The sequence below is a fragment of the Habropoda laboriosa genome, unplaced genomic scaffold (genome assembly GCF_001263275.1).
Source record: "Habropoda laboriosa isolate 0110345459 unplaced genomic scaffold, ASM126327v1 scaffold2, whole genome shotgun sequence".
Taxonomy (NCBI): Eukaryota; Metazoa; Arthropoda; class Insecta; order Hymenoptera; family Apidae; genus Habropoda; species Habropoda laboriosa.
Window position 1 is genome coordinate 1,765,081 of NW_017100190.1, and position 20,727 is coordinate 1,785,807.

Genomic DNA, 20,727 nt, shown 5'->3' on the forward strand with positions numbered 1-20,727 from the left:
GCCCCCTTACCCCGTTACGCGGCAATGCACTTCCGGCTGTGCAAAATTCGGCAAAAAGCTCTCCGGGACTCTGTCTGGAAAGCTGAGTAAAAATCTGTGTCACTGCTTTGTCTCTTGACGTTCCTTAGTCGTCGTTTATCCCCGTCAACCGACGTCTCGGATCTACGTATAAACAAAAGGTCGGTACGTTCTCTGATACGGTAGAAATTCGCGTTTCTATCGCGTTCGGGACAAGTATTCACGTATCATTCACTTGCGCTTTCGTTTTTCACCTTCGTGATGATTTCATCGGAATTTCCGTTCGCTAATAAAAATACCAAACAAAACATACGTTGATTTTTCGGTTAACAATTGACCACTGTATATTTAATATATATGTATGAATTATGCGAATTTCGAATATTTGATGGGTGTGGCAGACATAAATTGAAAGAATTTGTGATATTGTTTGGCTTTAATTTAATACAGATTGAATAGTTTAATCTTTATGGACATGAAGGTAAAACACTCTGCTATTGTATGATCAACACTTTGCGTAACAATCAAAGATGTGAAAGTCTTAAAAGTTTATAAGAGTTGGGTTGCCTTAACATTAACACATAACCCTTCTTATTTCACTGACACATACAGTCTTCTCTTCATTTGCATTGCTTTCGCATTACTAGATAATATTTGATGCTAAAGTCCATGCTTTTGTGCAAAATTTTACCAAGTGCTTTTAATTTCTGTAACATGAAACAATAACATTTCAGAAACAATATGCCAGAAACACATTGTGCTTTTTGATTCATACAAGAACTGAGCTAGAAACTTCCTTTGTATATTAACAAGTATAATCTGTGTAAAACATAAGTAATAAATATCTAAAAGTAATGAAAGTGTACATTAAAATATATTTTTATTATAATTAAAAAATTTTATAAAGCATTTTATCTGTGTGCAATGTGAATGTATTGCCTATTATATTTAATTTATGCTTCTCAAAAATAATTTTTGATGGGTACACATATTTCTTAATAGTGCATGTTTCATACAAAGAAGTATCAATCTTATCTGTTTAAGCATGTTCTTTGGAAACATCGTTATTTTGTTCTAGAGCATAAGGTATTGTCTTACATATGATGAAATAGTATGTAAGAGTCTCTTACAAGAGTTGACCAATTGATTAAACAATTTACATAATACATCCCTTATTTTAATACAGAATTATTAAACAAAGACTCTATCTTATGCATTCAAGAATTCTGTAATCTTTGATTTAAATGTGTACATGAGGTCATTATGATAACATTATGATAACACTATAATAACATTAAATCCACATTATATTTAGTCTTTGGCATTCTTGCAAAGCCTTGTAGTATATACATATTTTCATATATCGGAAGGAAAGAGTTATGAATCAAAATTGCAAAGGCATCATTCAGTGATTATAGATTGTATTTAACACTTTTACAGATATTTAAGTATATAATTTTTATAGAAACGAGATATATGCATATATATTTATATGCATACATATGATATCTGTGTGGTACATGCAATTATCTCGCAGCCTTTTATCCATTCTAACATGTAAAATGTCCACTTAAAGCAGAGACGCTGAAAGAAAGACTAAAAACATGGGATGCAATACGGGCCGATGCCTCGGTCCAGACAATACGGGGTACCCTGGATCAGGTACGACCCAATCAATATCCTTTAAATCTTCAGCCCTCGTAGGTTGCTTTCTAAATAGTTCTAAAGTAGACATGAAATATAGAGACAAAACAAGTCTTACCTATCATACCCACTATATAAGTAGCTGGCAGTAATGAAGTTAGAAGCAATTTTTAGTAATGTAAATTTAAGTAAACAGAGGGCTGTAGGGAGTGTATGCTATTATATTTGTAATGCTAGTACCAATTTAGTACTCTGTTTAAAAACAAGTGAATACAATACTTTCAGGTGACAAATTTTATACCCTACGAGGTTTGAATTAGAGTCATTGTTTATAGCATTATCAGAAAGTGAATCTAATTAAACAGTTTCAAAAGATTACCCTGACTTCTTCCTAACTCTATCCTGAAGAATGCTTTTTCTCAGTCTGTTTCATTGTTTCTTTCATACCTCTACATTTGCACTGAAATCTACCTATTTAAAATTGCTTTCTACTTATTTATGCCTTATCAGGGTGCAGGAGAAGCAGTTTCTGTTAACAGTAATATTGATTACATTTCTTCGATACTCCTTGTGTTTCCCATTAAGTTGTGATTATCTTATCTTATGTGTATTATATGCTCACTCGCTGCATGCCCTTAGTTAAACTAATTTTAGGTGGTGTTTCCCAGATGATGTCATTCGAATTGATTTAGATTCATTATCACCAGTACCTAAATAGTTTTTAAGGTACTCCTTGCATCTATACTGTATGAAAATGCAGTTTAGAGTTTGTTAATATAGAGAGTATGATCTTCACGCTAGTGTTTTGTAATTTATGAATTTTTCATATATATACATAATATGTATATACATACATTGATATATGTATGTGTATGTGTACATAGAATAAAAGCACTAGAAGTTAGGTGTGCATATTATGTGTCAAAATTAAGTGTATGTGCTCTGTATATATTAGCCATTATTGGCAAAGAAAAATAATAATTGTCAAAATTAAATTCAATTCATTGTAAAAAAACAATTATGTCATACAAAATTGTAGTATTATTTGTGCATAGGTAAGTTATCAGGAGAATATTAATATGGATGTGTACTTCTTACTTATAACAGTTATTAAAAGTGATAGTCAAGGCATCTAAAAATCAATAAAAAATTCGTTACTAATGTAAAATGAATGTGTACTTCTTGCTTTGCATTAATAGATATACATTGAAGATCAGAGTTACATGCATAAAGTTCTAATTTTAATGGTACAAAATATACTGGAGTGTTAGTAAGTAAATATGTAATAATTTACATTTTAGAATTCATGGCAGCCATTAGGAAGAAATTGGTTATTGTGGGTGATGGTGCTTGTGGTAAAACATGCTTACTCATAGTCTTCAGCAAAGACCAGTTTCCTGAAGTATATGTACCTACAGTGTTTGAGAACTATGTTGCAGACATTGAGGTCGATGGAAAGCAGGTGGGTACTTTGAATAATTGTTTCATATACTTAATATGCTTTTTATTTACTTTTAAAGGTGTTAAAAAAAACATTCTCTACAACAGGTGGAATTGGCACTTTGGGACACAGCTGGGCAAGAAGATTACGATAGGTTGCGTCCACTGTCGTATCCCGACACAGACGTAATCCTAATGTGCTTCTCCATCGATAGTCCCGATTCCTTGGAGAACATTCCCGAGAAATGGACACCAGAGGTGAAGCACTTTTGCCCAAATGTGCCCATTATCCTTGTTGGAAACAAAAGAGACTTGCGCAACGATCCTAATACCATCAAAGAACTTAGCAAGATGAAACAAGAACCAGTTAAGCCAGAAGAAGGTAGAGCTATGGCCGAAAAAATCAACGCTTTTGCTTATCTTGAATGTTCTGCTAAGAGTAAGGAGGGTATTAGGGAAGTATTTGAAACAGCCACTCGGGCAGCGCTACAAGTAAGTATTGATTATTTCAGGTATTCCTGGAAATGAATTTAAACTTGAGCAGACGTTATTAAAAAAATTATGTGAGTTCGTAGGTGAAGAAGAAAAAAAAAGGAAGATGTTGGCTACTTTAATTCTTGAACTCAATATACGAGATGTGGAAACTAAGGGGATTGGATAACGGCTGACTGCAATGAAGCTAGTTGTTATTGCTGAAGGCCCCCAGCGGAAACCATAATATAATAATAATAACAACTTATCTTTAATTATTTTACACAATAAAACAAATCTATAAAAAAATGAAAAACAACCACAAAATGCGCCCGCAATATATTGAAAAAAAAACTGTCATCAATAAAACCGGAGACTTAAACTATTGACTAAATTCAATACAAGTATATGTGCTATATATGAGAAACCATAATGTATATTGTAATGACTACTTGATTGTATTTTTTAATGGTAATGAATTGTGCTTCGAGTTTAAACAATTAAACAATTGTCATACCAACTACTTACATTTACGGTACATAATTATCTATATCATTATAGCAATTATTACAATTATTATTAGTATCTCGTTACTATTATATGCATTCTACATCCTTTTTCTTTTTTTTTCTTTTTTTTTTAATCGTAGTGAGTTGGGGGAATTCGTAACAAAGTATAAAGAGAGAAAAGGGGGAGAGTAAAAACGTAGTACGCAATGCAAAGTCATAGAAAGCAATGTAAGAATTTAAAACAATACGTTAAGAATTCCAAATGTTGCGTCGCTATTTTATTGAACCATCGCATTATCTCTATATTTCTCAAACAAACAAAAAAAAAAAGTAACAAACGTTATATTATATTATAAAATTGCGTAAGTAGACCAGCGGATCACTTTGATCTTTAAGATACCAACTAGGCTAAATGTACTATATTATATTTATGTATTTCGACAACACATCCCTTGTATCCAAAACAATGCACACGAACGATGTCCTGGTTTGCGTTCTATTACGCGATATTTCTTTTTGCAAATTATCCGACGTGATCAATGTAATCGGGGAATGTTTAATAATTGTTAATTTAGGGCGAACAAATTTCACAGAACATGTTGATTTTTATAGTGATAATTGTGTGTGAAACACGATGCTTTCCAACAATATTTCGATTGAAAGTGATTATGTGTTCTTCAAAAACATCGATTAATTTATGAGTTTCTAGTTACCTTTGTAAAATGATTATCGAGCCTGTTAAGTCATCCTATATTTTTTTCCTCCCTTTTATTTTTTTTTTTTGTTCTCTCATTTGTACACATACTATTCTAAACTTTTAATCTTGCGCGTCTTCTATTAAAACTAATCTATAAGGTTCATAAGGTAGTTGTTTTTTGCAAGAACTATTGAATTAACGACTGCAATGCAGTCTTGGCCATTGATTTAATGAATGACTGTGGAATTGTGTTCAACAAACTTTTTTTAACGATTAGCAATACTACTGTTGAATTACGCTTTTAACCGGAACTCCGTAAGGTTGCAGTCAAATTTTGCAACGGTCTGAAATTTTATTTACCAAAAATTAAAATGGATGTGCCGATTTTTCTATCATTAAAAGGGCAAATATCGTTGATTAACTGTTCGAAGCACAAACTTAAATCGAAAGATCAATGAAGAGTAAAATTATGTATAGCATACAAATAAAAATATGCTGTTTACAAACGAATTGTAATCGTGAAAAAAGTTTCAAGATCTAAAAAGCATTACCTTTGCAAATCAAAATCCGTTGCAAAGTTTGCAAGTGTTCTTTTATAATGATTTCTGAAGGATGTACTGTTAATTATGACTGTATCAGTTAATCCTTTATGGACTCTTTCTCTAATGCTGCAATAAGTGCGATCGTGTTTTCAGATGAAATAAATTGCTAAAAGATTTGTACAAACACTACCGCAGTTTTTATAAAGATATGCTATGAGTCACAAAAGATATCGATATATCGACTGTTTTTTCTTAACGATTATGTACTGTCTTGATCCTTGTCAGAAAAGAACAGTTGTTCATATTCTATTGTACAGAAGTCTTTGAGACTGAGTTCTCAGTAATATGCTTTAATCAAAAGAAGAAGAAAAAAGAAAATAAAATAAGCAATCTAATCACACTGTTTTGTGAGAGATTAAGTATTGTTAAGTGCACAAGATTGTGACGTAAGATTGAAATATTTAAAGTTCCATCTATGATGAGGATCAAAATGGTAATGTAATATTCGTATATGTCATAGCATCTATTAAATTCATTATCGTGTACGTAAAACAAGTAAGTGATAAAGAGAACATTTTGTTGTTTCACATGTACATGTTTGGTCCATATAGGATTAAAGATTGTACATAAACTATCACCGTTCTTGGAATAGATGAGGTATTATGCCTTCATGAGTGTCTCATGATTTTCTTAGCATTTCTTTATCTCTTTCACGATATATGAAACAGCAATAAAAATACGAACTGCTTTATCTTATTTTCTTACGACAATGTCGCGAGCAATATATGCATATATACACGTATGGTAAGCGTATCACGTCACTTTGATTTCAAGCATCGAAAGGACATACTTGTGCACATGAAGAAAGAAATAGCGAATACTATTTTCTACATCTCCGCAGTCCCGTATGAATAGAGATGTACGACGTTGTAATTCGTCGTGTAATTAATGAATTTTACGAAGATACTTCCAGAGGCAAGAATTTAACCATTTGTATGTAGTAGTTTTTCAGTGATACCGAAGTGGGAAAGAAAAGAACATTTTTTACGATTAGGAGAATGAAGTCAAGAGTAAGTTCTTTGAGTTCTAACAATTCACTCTATCATTAATTAGCCTTATTATATATAAGATATTTACTCCATGATTGCTATAATAAATTGTAATTAACAATAAAAATTACTTATCACTATTTGAGAAATTGCAATTTCTGAAAGGGTTTAATGTATAAGGGCAAATTTATATATACAAACGTAGACAGTAAAGATCCTGTGGAACTTGAAAGGAATCTGTGAAGGTACACGAATACTTCAAATATATCGATCGTACAGTGAAATTTTCATTTACAAGTTTTATTGAACAAAATTTTTCCTTTGTTTGAAAATGTTAGTATTTCCTAGAAATCACATATTAAGGAGTTTTTAAAACTAAGATCACTTCAATTACAAATATCATTAGCTTCAGTGCCCGACGAAATTTCATATAAAACAATTTATTTTGTTTATGGTATAAACAAAAAGAAAATTCATGCACCGTAGTTTCGTCTTAGTTATAATCAAATATGAAAAATGGAATGGAAACTTCTATCTTAGAATATAATTGATAAAATCTGGAAAACTTTGACATGATAATTCTAAATCAGTTCTGCATTGGTTTTACATGATATACATTATTATAAAGTTACATAATACATATAGACAATCCTATCCTAATTATACTTCACTTTGCTTCCAAATGCTCTGTAAAATAAATGCAGTACGCGTTATTGAAGGTATTCTATTTCTTTCGTTCAATTGTCTCTGGTACTAGAAAAATTTTTTAGCCTTTACATTTTTAATGTTACCTCACTTTCGTCACACTCATAAGTCACACAAGAAAAATTTCACTCCAGGTTTTGCTGCTGAGACATATTATAAAAAATGTAGTAAACAATCCCGTATCGGATATGAGGAAAATTTACAATTCATCGCTCTTCGGCTTCACAGGCTTGCCCTTGCGATCAAATCCTTTAAGCTCGTTAGTCGCGTGCTTGGCAATATACTTGATGAAGTCGTCGAGTTTTCTGCCACCTTCGTATTTTACAGGACTGTTCTTGGAGTCCTTTGCGGTGGCATCGCATTTCACGATCTCAACGTCTTCATCTGCAAGTTTATCGCCCAATTCATCGTAAACAGGTGCCAATTTCTTGCAGTGACCGCACCAAGGAGCATAAAATTCGATCAATGTATCTTTGCCGTTGTTTGTAACAATATCATCGAAGTTTCGGGCTACTGCGACCTTAACATTTCCAGTGTTATCTTCAGGAATTGCCTCAGATTTCAGATAAGCTTCCAGAGAATCTGCTTCCAAATCCTTCAAGAACTTTTCGAATGCATCGACCGAAAATTCATCTTGCATAACGAACTTCTGATTCTTGGCATTCTTTGCCAGAACAACAGGCTTGTCGCCCTTAACAAAGTCAATTCCAAAATCGTTCAACTCATGTAGGAAGTCATCCTTGGAAGAAATGGCAAAGTTCAAATTGGGAAAATCTTTAGCAACTTTGATAATTCTGTTGCGCCAATAATTTGTACCCTTAGGATTCTTGACGTAATCCACGGCATAGTACGCAACAACCAATGGATTTTTGAATTCTGCAACATTGTCACGCGTACGAACACCGGCGATACCAAAGCTAGAATGAAAATTTAGTTAGAACAAACATTCGTGATTTAAATGTCGGTAAAAGCAAGTTTCTTGAAACTTACTAATTTTTATTAATGAATTCTTCAATATCACCCACAGACTCTTCATATTTCACAGTGCTTGCTTCAAATTTGTTTTGCAATACTTTTGGTCTATACAGAACAATGGTATTTCTGGAAATAAAACAGATACATTTAGTTTGTTTAATATTCAACTTAGATTAAATTTATAACAAAATTAATTAATTACTTGTGTCCCTCCTTTTCTAAAAGTGACTTAGAGGTTGTATGAGCAAATCTGACTTTTTCTTTAAGCTTCTTAGAAACAGCATGGAAAGATGTTGCCAATGATGAACTCTTTTCTTCAAAGAAACCAACAACACCTACTTCATCAGATTCCAAGAATGATTTCAAACAACTTTCTCCAGTTAATTCTTTGGATGCTGGACCAACTTGTGCCTGAAGCATATATATGTACGTTAATTATATGCAATATTCAATTTCATTTGCAAGATATAAAAATCCTTATATACCTTCATGTACTTAGCAATGCCTGCAGCTTCTCTAGGTCCATTGTAATCACTAACAAAATCAGCTCTAGAAAAGATTTTCAGTGTTGGGTAGCCACTGACAGAATATTTGTTGCAAGTGTCCTTTCCACTTTCTGTACAGTCTACTTTGGCAAGAGTAATTTGGGGATCATTGCCCAAGAGCAGTTCAGCAGCTTTTGCATATTCTGGCTTTAATCGTTTGCAATGTCCGCACCTAAAGAGAACATGGAACAATTATTTGTAATTTATGCGATCTTAGCGCAGATGAAAAAATAGATAACCTAAACATGCCACGAAATTATTTTTATATTCTGAACAGTTACGTAAGAACAACGCTTAAAAATATCATGGATCTGTTCGTGTAGAAATAATAGGCTACTTCGAATGTGACACGTTTTCGCTTCCTAATGTGTCACAAGCCGGTACTTGCAATCACCAAGACCGGAACTTAAAGAACAGTTCTTTTTAACCATTTTATCCCCGCAATTATAGCACAAACGATAAGATTATCGAGGAGAAGTAAATTTACCTTCCGGTTTCATACGTATATAATTAAACAAAGAAACTGCTTACCATGGTGCGTAAAACATAACAAGCGTGTTCTCGAGCCGCTCTAATTCATGGCTGAAAGTTTCGTCCGTAAGCTCCAACACGTCTTTTTCCTCGGCTAGGACGGTGACGAAGACCAAGAAAAGAAAGCTAAGGAACTTTGGTAGCATCGTGTATCACGGTGCTTCTTTCAAAATCAAATTCGAACCGTATTCTATCCCCAAAAGACACTGCCTGTCGGAGACGTGGCTTTTACAAGAAGTTAGCCAGGGTAGCCGCGCAGTGCTGTCGCTTTCTGATTGGTCCGTTCTGTTGGACAAGTGTGCAATGTATTTCTGTACACGTTACGTACACGTATACAAACGAAAGAGCAAGATTCCAACCGGGAAAAGAGTCAGCAGCAAGGTGCATTTCGTTGCGGTTTGTAGTGGGGGAAACTGGAAGAGAATTTTTAACGGTATTCTTGAAAAATTTCTTTCCGTCACTTCATCTTCAGTTTCGTATGGTCCCGAGGTCCCTTCGAGCGGCCAATGCGAACTACCTGTAACGTTTATAGTGTTTTGCCGCGTTTCCGGAGAACCATTCAAAATAGGGATGAACGTGAAATCGTCCAAAGTCGAAATTATCGCGTATCGAAGCATGAGTAAGCGGGATTCCTTAAACCAAGATAATTTATTAATAATATTTATTACTTTGTTGATTGTGGGGACAATAAAATCAAAACTTTACGGTTTTACAATGCCATGATTTATCTAGTTAAACAGGAAGTGGATAGATGTTACAAATAGATGTACATAACAGGAAGTAATACTGGATTTCCATGGCAAATATACTCGTTATAACGATAAGACGAATTGAGATGCTAAGAATTGATAACGCACGTTTTTCGAGTTAAGAAAGTATGGATAAATTCGTAGAAGAAACTCGTAAGATTTTCAAAATAACAAAAACGTAAGAGAAATATCCGAGTAACATAATATTATACTTGTAATGACATTTTAACAAGCATCGATACACTTCTAATTAGTATGGACCGATAACAATTATCGATATTTCTAGTTTTTCGAGGGATCCCCGACTAAATGATCACAAAGCGAAGATTAAATCAGCATCTGGAGTTTCCTTATGTAATGACGATCGATGTTTTCCTATTACAAAGCGTTCAAATCACTTGCGCAATAACATCGTGTAAATAATGATTGACAGTACGAGAAAAAAGGTTAACAATTAATACGACCTTTTTGTCAAAAGTAAACAAAGTTCAATTGTTGTTGCAACGTGAAAATAGAAATGCGTTAGAAATAATGGTAGAATAAGATAAAAAAATAATGTAACTTGATAGCAACACAATAATTTGGCATTTATATTGTTACTGATATCGTTTCTTTTTTTTTTTTGTACTCTAGTCGCTGTCGAATAATATTGAACAATTCAAGTACGCGAGAAGGCGTACGAAAATAGACGGGATAAATCATATTCCGAGGCACGCTCTTATTAAACGTTTAATGAATTACAATGGAGATCCTTTAACGTCAGCGAGCGATTGGTTGTCCGTGTCTAGCGTAGACATGAGTTTGCAGAAAAAAATGAAAAGTGTACAGCAGTCAGGATGGGGGTTCATTAAATATCACAGACAACAGAAGCAACATTTTGCCAGTCGTGAAACCGCTGTGCTGCTGTTTGCAACGAACAAGAAGAAGGATAAGAAGCTCGGTTATTCTTATTATTTAAGTAACGTCACACGAACGAGATCCTCTGGTTTTACGGTGAGTAGTTGCATAGTTGTTGCAGTGAAACTCGAGGGTAGCGGATGAATATTGCGACATTAAAATATTTTAATAATGCTGTAATTCTTGGTAAAAGTAAATAAGTAGATAATATGGAGAAAAGAAGCAAAATACATATGTATAATATTTTTTCTTCGTTTTTCTTTTCTCAATTTTTGTCTTCATTTTTCAATTTTTTATCAAGTTGGACTACTCTAGGTGAACGTTACGTGTACAAGAGTCATATTTTATTTATACGATCGCTTAAATGTTCCCTTGCATGTCTAGTTGATTTAATCAAGTGGCCGTGCGTCAGTAGCGATAATGCCAGGGAAAATGAATTAACGATAATATTTACTAAGCAAATCGATTGTTCCAGTTGGAATACTAATCGCGTGAAACGAATTTGATTTCGTCTAAAATAATGAAATACATACCGAGCTTGAGAATTCATTATCGGTGACCTTAACTTATGAATGAATGCTTACGTAAACGTCGTTATTTTTTAACAGTATCTATGTGCATAGATCTAATAAGTATCGAGTCCTTGTATTTTAATGTAAACGGTATGCAACAATGTCTGACGTTATTTACAAAACGCAACAAAGTGAAGAAGAGAATAGTGTTTTCAAGGATTCACGAAAGAATCGTTATATAAGTGGTACTATTGACACACGTGTCCCACGTGTTCTAATAATAAACGTCACTGACTTGAACGAACCACCGATAGAGAATTTTGGGTTAATTGTCATGCAAACGATTAATTCATAATTAAAGATACATACAGGTATATTCGATGTGCAAATCAGTTCTATTTCTAGCAGCATGACTCCATAAAATCACTTTACATAACCACTTTCGTTTAATTGTATCTTGTTAAGATTCCTAACTCTTTCGGGACAAGCGCGGGAAAACTACCTTCTACCGGTAACCCACTTCGACGTGTCATTGTGACTTAAAAATTCGAAGATAAAAATTGACGTCTGTTCGTAATGCACCGGTGCGGTTCTCGTCTCGTATGGGTTAATTGATTGTATCTATTCTTAAGTATGAGACTATTCAATACCAAATATCGCAAATCATCTAATCTATATCTAATCTAAAATCGATCGGTTTCGAAAAACCTACGAAATTCTGTTTGCACTTAATAAATTGTCTCTGAATTGTGCTTGATGAGTTTTCGATTGATAAATGAAAGTGGTGGGATGACGCACGAAAACCGCTGTTCGAGCTTAAAGGTTCAGTTGTGGCCCACCTGTCAGAGCGATAGGTCGACTGTATGCTTTTATCTCCCGATTCTTCGATAGAATCGAGATCATTTGGCTATTAGCCACCAGCATTTAAGCTTGCCTTACCTTGATACTTTAAAGTATCTATTTTTTATCTTTCAGTACGTTCGCTGGTGTATTTATTACGTCAACGCGTATTATTTATCCAGCGTTGTAAGTGGTAAGAAATTTGTAATTCCTTATGTGTCGTGTCATCGTGATTCGTTGATTCACTTTCTCCTTTACTGACCAGTTGCTTTACTTTCTATGTAGTTGACCTCGATTCCACTTTTCAAATAGAACTATAATAAATTGATACTTCGTTACCGTTCGAAACAATATGTTTATTACATAACATTTTATAAATATGTTTAGCATGTTTTGTTTAACTAAAACCAATGACACTTTCTAACATATGTATTTCGATTTTATGTGTTTTCAGCAACCTAAGCAACATGCCTTGCCCATTTTTAACACGTCTCTCTGCAAATTACATTCGCAATTATGGAGCTTCTGTAATAACAAATTACCGTCAGCTTTGCCCAGTGATGTCTCAGTTGTTTAGTACTGATACACAATCTACTAAAATGCAACAAATTGAAGAAACTATTAGTAATCAGTGCCCATTTCTTGCTGAAAAACAAAATGCAGTGAAAGTGGCTAGCCCTATGATTGAAGAGGATATTATTAATGTATCGAACCAAATTAATGTAGAAAAATCAAATTTCCCCTATGAAGAGTTCTTCCATGAACAAATCATGAGAAAGAAAAAGGATCATTCTTATAGAGTTTTTAAAAAAGTGAATCGGTTGGCAGAAAACTTTCCAACTGCAATGGAGTATTCTTGGGGGGAGAAAGAAATCACTGTATGGTGTTCAAATGATTATTTAGGAATGTCACGGCATCCAGCAGTGACTGATTCTGTTCAAAGAGCATTAGATAAGTTTGGAGCAGGAGCTGGTGGAACAAGAAACATATCTGGAAACTCTATAGGTCATGAAATGTTAGAGAAAAGACTTGCTTCTTTACATCAGAAAGAGGCTGGCTTATTATTCACTTCTTGTTTTGTTGCCAATGATTCCACTTTGTATACTTTAGCAAAACTTCTGACTGGTTGCCATATCTTTTCTGATGCTGGGAATCATGCATCTATGATCCAGGGTATAAGAAACAGTGGGGTGCCGAAGCATATTTTTAGGCACAATGATGTAAAACATCTTGAAGAACTTCTTTCCAAAGTAGATAAAAGTGTGCCAAAAATAGTAGCATTTGAAACAGTACATTCTATGACTGGTGATATATGTCCTTTAGAGGAATTATGTGATGTTGCACATAAATATGGTGCCTTAACATTTGTTGACGAGGTTCATGCTGTTGGACTATATGGATATTGTGGTGCTGGCATTGGAGAGAAAGAATTGGTACTCCATAAAATGGATATTATATCTGGCACCTTAGGGAAAGCATTTGGCAATATTGGCGGCTATATTGTTGGATCCGCAAAATTAATAGATATGATACGAAGTTATGCCGCTGGCTTTATTTTTACAACTTCGTTACCACCGACAGTATTATACGGTGCCTTAACAGCAGTTGAAATTTTAGCCTCGGACGAAGGAAGAGTATTGAGAGCTAACCACCAGAAAAATGTGGCTTATATGAAATCTATTCTAACTGATGCAGGTCTTCCGTTAGAACCGTCGCCCTCCCACATTATTCCCATAAAAGTAAATATTTTTTGTTACATTACATATATTTTTTATCCGTTTCTAATATTATTATATTTAATTATAATTGGGCATTATGTACAAGCAATCAATTATCCAACTGTTCCAAAGGGGGAAGAAAAATTAAGGCTAGCCCCGACACCAAAACACACTCGATCGATGATGGATCAATTTGTGAGAGACACTTTAGACGCATTTCATCGGCTAAATATACCGACAGTCCATAAAAGTATAAAACAATAAAATGTAAAGAAATAAACTATGAAAATTTTATACACACAAATTATTTTATGCGGATATTAATGCTATTCAAATATAAATGAAGATCAATCTGTAACTCACTAGTAATTTAATTTAATTGGTACTTCTAATCATTTCACGAATCAAAAAGTCATCCTTCTTATCTCTGGTACTTGAATTAAAACTACAGCTGATACAAGTATCACGCATGCGCGCAATTTCATACAACTTTCAGAGTTGACAGTGTCGTCTGCATTTGCATACGTACTCGGAACCGTGTTTGAATGAATACTTTTATTCAACTCCAAGTTACATTTCTAAAATGATACTTTGAATTACGTCGACATTATCAATGAAATCAATAAATAGCACTATTATCAAAACACATATAACGTGTATGTTCGAATGAAATGCTGATCGAAAGCTAAAATAAAGGTTAGAATGAGGGGTATCGTCAATATTTTGAAAATTCTCGTCGCCTTTTTTTATGACTATACACGAGGATTATGGTATACTATTACCACAATTTTGGTTCTGGGCTACTGTTTACATCCGGCTCGATTTGCTAAGCATTATACCTTCATAAAAGCAGAGGATATTTACAATGAAATGGAAAGGTCGTACCCAGCAAGAGATAATTCTTGCACGATTACGATCAATCCCCATAGATCATCCCACTTACTTTATCCTGAAGAACACCCTCGGGAAGATCCGGTGGCAATGGCACGGCGATTGGGTATATTACCTGGAGGACAATGGAAACCTCTAAACTGTTACCCTCTGTTCAATGTGGCCATTATCTTGCCATATAGAAATCGGCAAACGCAACTTAGCATTTTAATGAATTACATTCATCCTTTCCTGCAATCTCAGAATCTTGATTATAGAATATTTGTGATAGAACAGACTCAAATGCGCGAGTTCAATCGTGCTAAACTGTTCAATGTTGGATATGCAGAAGCAACCAAAGTGAATGACTTTCACTGCTTCATATTTCAAGACATAGATTTAATACCTCAGAATCCTGACAATATTTATGCCTGTACCAAAATGCCCAGACATATGAGTTCAAGTGTGAATACATTCCGTTACAATTTACCATATACCGGTTTGTTTGGAGGTGCAATTGCAGTAACACGCAAACAATTTGAAAGAGTTAATGGATTCTCTAATGTTTTCTATGGGTGGGGTGGAGAAGATGATGATTTTTATAGCCGTTTACAATCCAGAGGTTTTCAGGTGTGTAAGTCACTATATTACATTAATCAAAGTACTACGAAAAATTATATAATTATGTTTTGTTTGGATGAAACTTCAGGTCATACGTTTTGGACCTGATATTGCTCAGTATTATATGTTAACACACAAGAAAGAATCACCAAGTAGTGCTAGATTTGAAAATCTTGAGAACAGTGCTAGAAGATATGATACTGATGGAATTAACAATTTGGAATATAGAGTATTGAATCATCAATTAAGGCCACTATACTCTTGGATTTTAGCAGATGTATAGTTTTGGTATGTTTTTCTTTACCAACAAGTATGACTGTTTAAAAATGTTTGCTGCAATTTAATTTTGTGGTAATAAAGCTCTGTTAGTTTAGTCCTATTCCTCAGAGAATAAACTCATATTTAATACTCTTTATTAAACCAAAAATATTGCCATAATATGTTTATAAAATATTCAATTGTGGAATTTTGCAATTGAAAAGACATACCACTGATAAGGACAATTTTTTATTGTTCATGCAGTATGTTATTAAAATTAGGTTTAGACGCAAAATTTTTATTAATTTGCGTTTCAATATTAATAGTGTATTAAATGAAGCGATTTAAAGGTTATACATGTAGCAAACATATTTCCTAATTATGTTCCTGTTTGGATTACTGTGGTACATCACAAGCCAGTTTTGTAAGCAAGTGCAGATTTAATAGTACAAAACTTCTTTATACAAATAGATTGTAGTTTGTACCTCTAGTAATGTCAACAAATCAAAGTATTAGTGTAGCCATGTGAATCTTTTTCTAATGCATTATTATTAACTTACCTGTTTAATATCGAACAATATTTTTAAATATTATATTTATATTGACTGAAAAAGAACAAGTATATTATCGTAATCATAGGAATATCTATTACTTCTAATATTGAAATCGCAGGAAAAATATGAATTAATTCTGTTCGAATAAGTTTGAATAATATTAGGCGCCAAACGTAATCGAAAGAATCGATATATTTCGAATAGTTTTCGAGTTAATAGCATCAGTCTTAACTGATTTTTTTAGTACTCGTCATGTGATAAATGTATATCGAGATGTAAAGATTTAAAGCTTATATTGTGCGCGATTGAAAAAAACATTATTTCGAAATAAATAAAACTTAAAAGTTCAAATTTTAAATCATCGAAAATATTTCACTTATACATATGTAAGTACAAGTGACTCGATAGAAATTAGTGTACGTACTAAGACCTCAAAAAAGAAACATAAAAACAAAATGTAAATCCTTTTAGAAGAAACAGTGTGTAAATTTACTCGAGACGTTTGAAATCACATATCCCCGGTATATTTATTTCCGAACATTAAAAACCATATAGATTATCTATCATAAATATTCGAAGTGAATGACTTTTTTTTTCTATTTTTAATAGTAAATTATGTTTTTGTAGTCAAGTATCCTACCCTAAGAAAAACGTACTATTTTAAAAAATAAAAAAATAAAATGCAAAAATGTTTCGATATCATAAAGATGAACACGAGAGTATTGCAAGCAATAACGCCGCGTGTACTTTTATTATTATCTTTTAACCTATCACTTATTACATGGGTTTTTGCATGTGTACTTAAAAAAATAACGATAAAGTGTACGAATGACTGTAGAAATGTGTATGTATAGCGAAGAATGTGATCTCCAAAAATACAGCATAAATCATAATAAAAAGAAAAATCGACGTATATATGTATGAGTATAAATATAACTATCTTTCTATATATATGTATATGTACGCGAAATCTGACATAATTACATTATAAAGAAATTATGAAATTTAATGGAAATCGGTACAAGATAATAAATATACGAAAAACCAGTGATGTTTAATTGCACTGGGTTATAAGTATGTGGATTGATTTTTCTCAAAGAAGCATCATGAAATTCAAATGAAATAATACAAATCAGGAATTTAAAACACGTGTAATTCTGAATTTTAAAATATTGCATTATTTCGTAATGCTTCAATATACTTCCTTTTCGAATGATCAAAAGTACTGTATTGTGCACAAACTGTTAGACAAGAATTGCTTAGTGCAATAATTTTTGAACTAATTCTTTACTGATATTTGTGATGCATTCTCGGGTACTTTCATCAACTTTCACAGAAAAGAAATATATATATAATTTTTGTTACATGAACGAACGAACACATTATTCCATATCACTGTTCTGGTTTAATTCTTACACGGATAAAATTTTAAAGTAGCACAACGCATTAAGTTGAATGGAAAAAAACAGTGTGTGCAATATCGTTAATTTATATACCCTAAGAAAAATCTAATATATTGAAAGTTTAAAGAAAAGCGATAAAAAAAAAATCATGTATATTCCCAAGAATGGATTATCACCCTTGAAATTACCAGTATGCAACCTGCACATTATTCGGGTAATACGCGTACATACCTATTCATCTATGGAAAATTGGGTACAAGTACTTCTTTATATATAAAATCTATTTTCAACGATACTCAATGTATTATGTATCGGACAGTTCTTGATAACGCGCGTACATCATTTTCTTTACGCAATCCTTGTACGTGTCCCCCGGTAACGCACTATACGACGATGATTTCGCCCCCAAACCCGCTGTAGGAACTCTTCTTTCTGCCTCGATGATACTCGTCCTACCTTGGTTCGATTTACCAAGCCCCATTCCTTCACTCCACCCCATTTTTTGTAAAAGTTTGTTACCAACGTTATCCGAACCAATGCCGGCTCTTGTGGGTTCTTCGTACGATACTGATATCTCCTCTACTCTGGTCTTTAAGTATTTCTCTTTAAGTTTATTTGGCTGTGGAGGTTCTGGCTCGCCATATTTCGCCCTCCTTTCTTTGGCGCGATCCCGGTATTTGTTATTTCTTTGCTGTGGATCGTTTGGGTCTAGACCACGCACTTGATACCAATTTTCCAAATTTTGCTTATGAAGGTCAGATAATTGTTGATGTCGAAGCAACGCTTCTTTGCTTGGAAATTGTCGTTTACACAATAAGCATGCCAACTTGCTCCAATCTGTATGTTGTCTTTCTTCTTGTTGTACGTCTTCTATTTCTTCTTCCGTATCACTACCGCCGCCATAAGCAGCAACCAAGCCATTATTTCCGCTCTGGTCTTCATCCTCATGATAAGAGTTTGCGAGAGATTTCTTTTCCAATATTGCGTATCCTGCGTCCGCAGCTCCACTTCCGACACCTTGATTACCATCACCACCAGCAAATTCGGAATTCCAATTGCTCTTGGCGTTTTCTTTCTTTTGATTCAAAGTTTTTGCCCAACGTTCCATATCTTTTGCTATTTTTTTCGCTACTTTCACCTTATCTTGTTTACTGTCCTTCTTTTTACTTTCGTCGTCCTTCGAGACTTCCTGAGCTGCGATGGTAACCGACGAAGTTGTTGCTTGATTCGTAACCGTATTCGTCGAATCGGTGCTACTAGCTGTAGCAGTTATTGTAGTCCCGCTAGATGTTGTACCGGTCGCTTGTGTTACGGTTGTAGCAGTCTGCACATACAAAGCAAACGTAACAAAATTTTTTCAATACTTAACGACCATTTAATAAAACAAGAGTACAGAAATTTTAAATACCTTCGCTGGTTGATATGAGAAAGATTCGGCATCCCAGTAAAGGAATTGTTGCGTATGACTATTATAATAATATTGCGAATTAGGGTCGTAATACAATCCCGTGCTCGGATCGTAATAGTAGCCCGATGATTCATCATAATGATAAGTGCTAACATCTGGCACAGCTGTAAAAATAATAACGATATAAAATCGTTTCATAACTAGATCAATGAAAATTTCATTATGGTCTAAAAACTTACAATATACTTTACCGTCGCTACCGTGTGCAGGTACTCTTCCACTAGCCAACGTGGTACTAGTTGGAGCTGTTGGTGTTGGTCTATTTTTCATTTCCTCAGAATCCCCTAATTTCCTTGACGCTTGTAATTGCTGTATGGCAGATTGTGCTACAGCCGCGGCTGCATTCACTCTATCAGTCTGGTTCAAAGATGGCAAAGTGATCGCGGACCCCTGCATTATTTGATTCTGATAATATTGTGTGTAATACTGAAGGTAGTGAGCTTTCTGTGCAGGTGTCTTAGCGTATAAGTTGGCACTATACTCTGCCAATTGAGCAACATCGTCTAAAGTATATCTTTGCGGCTGGTTGTCATTCGCTTTCCACGTGTTGGTATTATTTATTTGATGAAGCTTGCAATAGGTGATCTCAACTTTTCTACCATCCACCACCAATTCTTGTTTCGTGAGGGCGGTGTGTAAATACATGGCGTCCACTACGTTGCCCATTTCCAAGTAACACACGCCTCTTGATGTGTTTGTAAGTGAATCGCGACCAATACGGATACTACGTATCGGCATTGATGAGAGATTCTTCATTGCTTGCAAGACCGAATCTTCGGTTGTCAATACGTCCAATCCTCGAAGAAGAACGGTGTTTGTAGGATGAGGACTGATTTCATCGCTACCTTCTCCGCCTTCTTCACTCTCTGCTCGAGAGGCGGAACACTTGAAGCATGTTTCACGCCTCTTGAAATTATGCGCGCCACACTACAACGAAAGATGAACCACATTGCAACATTTCGATGAATTAGACCGATACTAAAGGATACTATAAATAGACCCACCTTAACACAGTGCCAATCTTGTGTGTTTTTTGCTGGTGGTTTATCTACATGGCAATCTTTTGGTATACTGTACTGCATCAAGGCACGGTACTGGTCCTGCAGCATCAGTACTCCCTGAAACAGAGAATTTCAGTGTTATCCCGTCCAACATCCTCCCAAAGCAGCTGTTTATCCCGTAAACTTCCTTCTTGGTTGACGAAATTATAGTTTTTTTTCTACTTCATAGCTTTCCGTCTCGAACGAACAGTAAAGAAAATGTCGTGGGCTTATAACGTGGGCCATTCCACACGGCTTGCGGACCGACTATATAAATATATATATATATATGTACATGCGCGAAAATATATATTTTTTTTTCCTTCGATTAAAAGAATCGAATTCGTGGTTAAACAAGCAAACATACAATGATTTGCTTGCATACAAATTTGTACTGTGAAATATAAGAAAGAAGTCGTGCATAAAAATTGTCATTCGTTTTTAAAATGCTTGGTCAATGAACAATTGCATCTGAGAGAACAAAGTTTTTAAAAATGAATAGAAGCAGACTTAAAAAACGATAACAGTAAAAAAGCATTTTATAATTAAATATATGAACGTAGCAAAATGTGATTTATATAAACAAATAAAAGTTCTCATGCCGGATATATAATATATACTGTATGCATTGTACGTAGAAGATAAGACGATTGGAATGACCCCTCCTCCGA

General features: G+C 34.1%; 5 protein-coding genes across 16 annotated transcripts in view; 3 read left to right on the forward strand and 2 right to left on the reverse strand.

Annotated features, from left to right (window-relative positions):
- Nucleotides 1-4,218, forward strand: part of LOC108579926 (ras-like GTP-binding protein Rho1) — a 6,151-nt gene extending 1,933 nt beyond the window's left edge. For 4 of the 12 annotated variants that reach the window (XM_017943554.1, XM_017943555.1, XM_017943557.1 and 1 more), the window contains exons 2-4: nt 2,964-3,124; nt 3,211-3,594; nt 3,671-3,816. In XM_017943554.1, coding sequence (XP_017799043.1) covers nt 2,964-3,124; nt 3,211-3,594; nt 3,671-3,763 — 638 coding nt within the window. In that variant the 3' untranslated portion in view covers nt 3,764-3,816. Of the gene's footprint in view, nt 1-46; nt 180-1,594; nt 1,681-2,963; nt 3,125-3,210; nt 3,595-3,670 lie in introns of those variants that run through there. The other 8 variants (XM_017943551.1, XM_017943550.1, XM_017943556.1 and 5 more) reach the window with 7 other exon arrangements.
- A 2,710-nt stretch (nt 4,219-6,928) lies between these two features.
- LOC108579950 (protein disulfide-isomerase A3) lies at nt 6,929-9,382 on the reverse strand. The gene is made up of 5 exons (XM_017943588.1): nt 9,127-9,382; nt 8,536-8,767; nt 8,253-8,461; nt 8,066-8,176; nt 6,929-7,992 (listed from the first exon to the last, which is right to left on the reverse strand). The coding sequence occupies exons 1-5, from the start codon at nt 9,270-9,272 to the stop codon at nt 7,275-7,277; spliced, it is 1,416 nt and encodes a 471-aa protein (XP_017799077.1). The 5' UTR covers nt 9,273-9,382; the 3' UTR covers nt 6,929-7,274.
- A 1,478-nt stretch (nt 9,383-10,860) lies between these two features.
- On the forward strand, nt 10,861-14,106 carry LOC108579859 (5-aminolevulinate synthase, erythroid-specific, mitochondrial). The gene is made up of 3 exons (XM_017943480.1): nt 10,861-10,868; nt 12,260-12,310; nt 12,579-14,106. Exon 3 carries the CDS (start codon nt 12,592-12,594, stop codon nt 14,104-14,106), a length of 1,515 nt encoding a protein of 504 aa, XP_017798969.1. The 5' UTR covers nt 10,861-10,868; nt 12,260-12,310; nt 12,579-12,591.
- A 402-nt stretch (nt 14,107-14,508) lies between these two features.
- Nucleotides 14,509-15,616, forward strand: LOC108580130 (beta-1,4-N-acetylgalactosaminyltransferase bre-4-like). Its single transcript, XM_017943797.1, is given in 2 exon segments — nt 14,509-15,342; nt 15,422-15,616. Coding segments are annotated over 2 exon segments (1,029 nt in total).
- A 1,932-nt stretch (nt 15,617-17,548) lies between these two features.
- LOC108579929 (RNA-binding protein 5-like) overlaps nt 17,549-20,727 on the reverse strand; it is a 6,184-nt gene continuing 3,005 nt past the window's right edge. The window contains exons 5-8 of the mRNA XM_017943563.1: nt 20,021-20,134; nt 19,196-19,943; nt 18,957-19,120; nt 17,549-18,872 (exon numbers count right to left, since the gene is read on the reverse strand). Of these exons, the coding sequence (XP_017799052.1) occupies nt 17,853-18,872; nt 18,957-19,120; nt 19,196-19,943; nt 20,021-20,134 (2,046 nt within the window). The 3' untranslated portion in view covers nt 17,549-17,852. The remainder of the gene's footprint in view (nt 18,873-18,956; nt 19,121-19,195; nt 19,944-20,020; nt 20,135-20,727) is intronic.